At 42.3% G+C, this 5,977-nt stretch overlaps 1 protein-coding gene across 4 annotated transcripts in view; it reads left to right on the top strand.

Annotated features, from left to right (window-relative positions):
• Positions 1–5,977, top strand: part of aspg (asparaginase homolog (S. cerevisiae)) — a 28,782-nt gene that overhangs the window by 552 nt on the left and 22,253 nt on the right. Inside the window, exons 2-4 of one of the 4 annotated variants that reach the window (XM_064325751.1) lie at positions 222–348; positions 3,790–3,916; positions 5,430–5,465. In XM_064325751.1, coding sequence (XP_064181821.1) covers positions 222–348; positions 3,790–3,916; positions 5,430–5,465 — 290 coding nt within the window. Of the gene's footprint in view, positions 1–28; positions 349–3,789; positions 3,917–5,429; positions 5,466–5,977 lie in introns of those variants that run through there. The other 3 variants (XM_064325724.1, XM_064325734.1, XM_064325743.1) reach the window with 3 other exon arrangements.

Raw genomic sequence — 5,977 nt, 5'->3', positions numbered from 1 at the left:
AATTCCAGTATCGTGGGACGGTCTCTTTAAGAAGCTTAATTTGACGCAGGCTTCGACATTACATTATAATGGCGGATGGGAAGCGGTCTAGTACAGGACCCTCGCCTGCTACAAGCATGTCCTCTCTCGGGAGGGAACTGTCTCATTCAGGTCTGAATCAACTAGATCACTCAGATGATTTCCAATCTCAAACATCTCTTCATCGGGGCACTTTAATACAGCAGGGACGACGGAGGCGATTGTCCAGCAGTGCTAGTCTCGAATCCCTGGAGGTGAGCCCCAGTGCTGAAGCGCGGGTATTGGTCATCAACACCGGAGGAACTATCGGAATGATGTACCACAATAACGGTAAGAAACGCTGCATGCCTGGAACTCAAACCGGTTTAGGCTACATTGCTAGCTATCATGACCAATTCAAGCATGATGTTAGCTCGCCAACATTTTGACAATGTGTGTAGGCTAGGTTAGTCCTATTGCCGTAGTTATAGCTAGCTAACAACATGTTTGAAATGGTTGAGATATGAAGTTATAGCCCATAGAGCAGGCGTTAGTGTCGTCAGTTATTTCATTTCCGTATTTTAAGTCTGCACGTGAAATCATGAGGGGAGAGTCTCTATGGCATGTGTTGCCTTCAGAATTGGCTAGCTAAAATTCATGCGGCTCGCAGCTTTTCTATAACCTCGGATGTATTAAGAACCATTGAGACTGGCCCAAAAGCTAAAAGCTTTTACAAATTCGTTTCATTATTTCTGACTGTTGTAGTCATCGCCTTAACTTTTTTGTGTTACATCTTACATCAGAGCCTTGTGGTAGGCTGGCTATTTGCACTTGACAGCTATGATCTGTAGTATATAGGCCTACTTCGTTCCTGTTTGATGTGACATATCATTGGCCGTCTGGCAAGGGGCGTGTTTGGAAGTCTAAAGTTTTGTTTATTGAAAACTTCGCAGGGTGACTACACTCCCGTTTCCACGCTTTATCATGTATTCAACTCCTTTCGCATTTTGTCACTTCTCCCCCTCATCTCCCATATTTCCCGAATATTGTGTGCTAATATGAAACACCCACACACTGCAACTACTGATGCATATTATTTTGTATTTTGGAACCGTCTTAAATAATAAAATCTTTGTATTATGGTATCCTTATATTTTTTTCTTACTTTTTTCTTCCATACATTACATCGCTGTAATGTAAAGTAATGTTCTGTGCGTAACACCCCCACCCCCCAAACACACAAGCATTTATGGTTGCTGCTAGATACTGAGCAGTGGAAAATCTCTCATTTCCACCACGCAACATTGGCAGGTATGATCATGTGTCTCAAAGGACCCTATATATAGCATAACGCCCAATGAAATGACTTGACCAGCTTGAATGTCATACAGCTGCTTGACCACATCTTCTAGTTAAACACCTCCGGGGCTTCAGTCATGTGTTACACAGCTTGCAGCACATGTTCATTTTATAATCAAAAGCTTACTGTTTTACATCAGTCTGTTTGCCTATGCAGAAGTCTTCGGCTAATGTTTAGGTTATACCTTTTGTGCTGTATTGTGAGCTTTAAAATGCCTTAGAATAGACTAATACATATGGTATGGCCAGGGATGGCACTGAGTGCCAGTGAGCCTATAGTTCACATGATTAAACAATTACCCATTTGTGAGTCAATCATAAAAGCATACAGTGGGTGTAATTGATGTAATGGGGAGGATTCCTTTTTTTAAAGCTCTTAAAACCTTGTTGTAGGAGGCCACTGATGAGGAATTTGCATTTTTATTGTTTTGGTGCAAATTACTGAACATGTTGTAAAAATGCAACGTTGGGCTTGAGTGGTAGCAGAAATTGTCATTATGCTTCCCAGTAAGATACTCAGAGACACAAGTATGCTAGTTTTAAAACTCAAACTCGATAGTTCCGTTGTGATGATAACATAACGAACACATGTCAAACTTTTATTCTTATTTTATTTTTTAGCTCCTCAAATAATCATGTTGTTTGTCTTCATATGTGTCCATGTCTCCCTGTTTGGTGTGATACTGAAGGAAGCAGTTCTTGTGCTCTGTACAATAGAGGCAGACATCATGTTTGTAGCTGTTTGTTTATCCAGTACTGCAGTGGTTGCAGTATCCTCATGTTGTCTTCACTGGGCAGTGTCCAACCTGCTGGTGGATTTTCAACACTGGCTTGCGCATGAGTCTACATGTGTGATGTTATTGTTCTCAACATAGAATGGTGACACAATCAGAAGATTGTCCTTGGACCCTTGGATCACATGGGCGTGCTTTTAGGTGGCAGGCGAGGGGGGGTGGGTCTACTGCCCAGCACCCACCAACGGAACACAATATTGACAAATATTGACACTATCGTAAGATATTCACTGCAAATCACAGTAAAATGAAGGACTGATACTACCATCCTGTATTTTGGAAGGGGGTTTGGTCCCCCTCCAACTACCTTGCACAATAATACCACTAGCATAACAATCAATCCAACTCATGGAACAATACCGGACACCAGTTCTTTCACACTGTTATAGTGAGCCTATTGTCTGCTAATACACACATTGCTGTGCTACCACTGTCCCAATGCATTTTTGAAATATGGAAATATGGTCAAAATGACCTCAAAGTAAGAATTACATTATTTTGTTTTATATTGATTGATTATCCACAGGTACTACACACATTTGGCATTTCAGTAGAAATATTGGTGGTAATTTATTTGAGTGGTGTAAAATCCAGATGTTACGAGAGTCAAAGGGGTTCTGCTTGAGGATCCTCTGTTTTTTGTGCTCTCTTTGTTACAGTTTAAATTGTTTCATTCCATTTGTTGCTAAAATATAGTATGTGGCCCAAGGAACTGGAATATGTTGTTCTATACTGATATTTGGCAAAAAAATAGTGTATCTAGGGTGCCTGGAAAGAAATTTAGCAAAACTGGGTATTATGTCTGAATGTGAAGACAACCTGAAATACATGACTAGATTTGCATAACTTAAAAATTTTTTTTTAAATATGTAACCATTTTATAGCAAGCTAATATTTTACATGCAATGGCACTGGAAGCATTTCAGAAGTGATAAAAACATAGCCTATATGTATATGTACTTATTAATTTTTGAATAGGTAGTTTACAATTATCTCAAATTATGGACACCCCTTTAAATATCAGAATATAATTTTCATAATTCTTTGAGCTGTAGTATATGCTGAAAGAAAATGATAATCTTTCATACTAATACAATTAGTCAGAGGCCTATTGTTAATTTCAAACACACTTCTTTGCTCATCTTTATTGAGGTGCATAAGTAAGTTAGGATGACACTATAACTGAAGTTGATTGAATTCTAGAAAAGGTTAGTTCAAATTACATCAATTATAGTTTAATATGATTGTTGCTACCAGTACATCATTAGATTAGTTTTTGGTTCCTTGTCCCCGATCTAGGCACTGCTGTTGCCATGGTTGGTATGCTATTCCGAAGTATTCCACTAGGTGATGGTATAACCAAAGGAATCATGACAGGGTTAATATAGAAACTGGGAGATTGATGTACACACAAAACATATTTCAGAGTAAAGATGGTGACAGAATTCTCTCATTTTGTGCAATGCATTCCTACTGCGATTTGTTAGGCTGTGACTGTGACGTCAATAGGAGTTCGGTGGGAATCATATCGATGTTTTTCCTGACTGATTCACTGCACAATGAGTCAAGGTGTGCTTGCATTATTGTAAAGAATAACATGTTAAATGATGACCCTAATATCTTTCTGGCACACCCACAGTACTGTGTCCGGAGCCCAATTCCTTCGTCAATACCCTCCGCAAACTACCCATCCTTCATGACGAGCAGTATGCCCAGCAGACCCGCCTGTATGACTTCTGTCCCCAAGAGAACACTCTGGTCCTTCCGTAAGTGACATTCCAGGGGAATTATGGGAAAGAGCCTGTGTCCCTTATATTAACACTTTCCACAAGTTTGAGTCTGGGATTATTGGTTAAATTAACTGTTAAACTGTTGCCAATGTCATTTCGTTATAGTATTTTGCCCCTCCATGTACAGGTACCTTACATAAGGTAAGGTATTTAATGATCATCCTTTAATGATTAATCATTGATCAGGATTCAGGCTATAATATAACTTTTTGAATGAGCATAGATTATGCATTTATGCTAATACAAATAATAAGATAACAAAGCTGTGTATGTTTTGCATTTCCCAAAATTAATCTTAATGTTAACTAATGATACCACATATCACATTTTTTACAGGCTTTTTAATCTAGCACCACTCTCTAAAATCCTTTAATAATGCCCAGCGCTGCCATCATACTAGATATACTGCTAGACTTATCTCAAGTGCAGTCTGAGCCCTGTAATAGCTGTACCGTGTTTTGACTTTGTCATTAGCCAATGATTGGCTGTCTGTGGTGGTGTAACTCAGCTGGCTTCATCCAGCCAGGGGTGGGATGGAGTCATGCTGGCCAGGTTACTGCTATATTAATTCCTCCCAACAACATGGCAGACACCCACAAAGAAGTCATTTGTTTTGTGCGAGTATGCCTGTCCTTTGGCTGGTGCCTGCTCTCTCCTGTAATGTTGTGGGGCCTGTAGGGTATGAAATAGTCATTAACTCCCAGGGGGGCGTCAGAGGAATGTGCGTTTCACCTGGAGTCCTCCTGGCGTGTGGGTGAAGGTGTCCTCAGGAAGCGCAATTGGTGATTCTAAAAAAGGTTTACACAAAAAACACTCTTATCATTATGCAGAAATAACTCATAAAAACCACCACTCCCACAACCACTCTCAATGCATTGCTCAGTGTAGGCAGCTACTCCTCCCTCGGTCAGATACAATCACTCAAACTAACCCACCAAACTGAGTTTGTGGGAGAGAAAAGTGTAAGGTTTGCATTTATTTGTAAGTTGAAGTTAAGGACAAATGCTGGTTGAATACTAGTCACGTTATCCAGCTTGGACACAGTGGGGCGTTGTTTGATGTCGCCTCAACCGATCCTGACAAAGGGTGTTAATTCCAGCCTGTACCATGACTTAAAGTTGCAGAGAAGATGGAATGATATTAATGTTAATGTTTTATGAAGTGTTTCTAATTTTCACACCGATTATTTCAAGGGAAATTCCTCCATTGTGAGGCTAGTTTCTTTGAGAGGTTTACTAGACGTCAGATTACTAGGAACAGCTCTAATATAAGTTCCTGAGCGTCACCTTTTCTGTGACACACCACATGTGAAGGCTGCCTTCACCTCCCAGTTATGCCAAGCTGTACAGCTTGAAGAACCGTGGCCTCCAGTAAGACAACCCGAGGAACTTCACTGGAGGAAAAGGATGGAAGCTGTTCGTCAGCTGCAAGCACAAGGGCTTTTTTCCCCCTGCATGCAAATTCTAAACTGTCTGTGTTGTTTCGACAGGATGCCGACGCACCACGCAGACGAGCTTTCGAAAGGGTGCTGTATTACTGGTAGCACACTGCGTGCCTGTGTTGTTTGCCTGCGCCTTGCTTTGCGACTGACTGCTGCATTCGCTGCGGAGGAACCGTCGCGCGGATTCGGCGAAGCGGTCCGAAACGCGGGCGGACCGCAAACGGCCCGTTTCGGCTGCGGTGGTCACCGTGACCACGCTTCCTTTGCTCTTTAGTCTCGCGGCCCTTTTCTCTGAGAGAGAGAGAGAGAGAGAAGGGCGTAATCCTGTCGATCCCCACGCTGAGAATCGGCGGGTGCAGCGCAGGCCTTCTCAGGACAACGCTGAGTCATTGTAGCCTAGCCGTGGGAAGGGGAGCCACCGCAGGGAGGCGAAGACCTCCGGTCGGCCGTTGCTGTTAAGCCGGCGCGGAGGAAGCTAATCCGACTTGAGCGCATTGATCCCTGCGGCCTGTTTGTGGGGAGCTGCTGGGGGTCCGTCGTGAATGGGCCGGGGCGGGCGGAAGGTGGAAGGGGTGCCCGCTATCTCCCCTCCAGAT

Source organism: Anguilla rostrata, chromosome 1 (assembly GCF_018555375.3).
Source record: "Anguilla rostrata isolate EN2019 chromosome 1, ASM1855537v3, whole genome shotgun sequence".
In the NCBI taxonomy this organism is placed as follows: Eukaryota; Metazoa; Chordata; class Actinopteri; order Anguilliformes; family Anguillidae; genus Anguilla; species Anguilla rostrata.
This window is presented reverse-complemented; position numbering and strand designations above follow the sequence as displayed.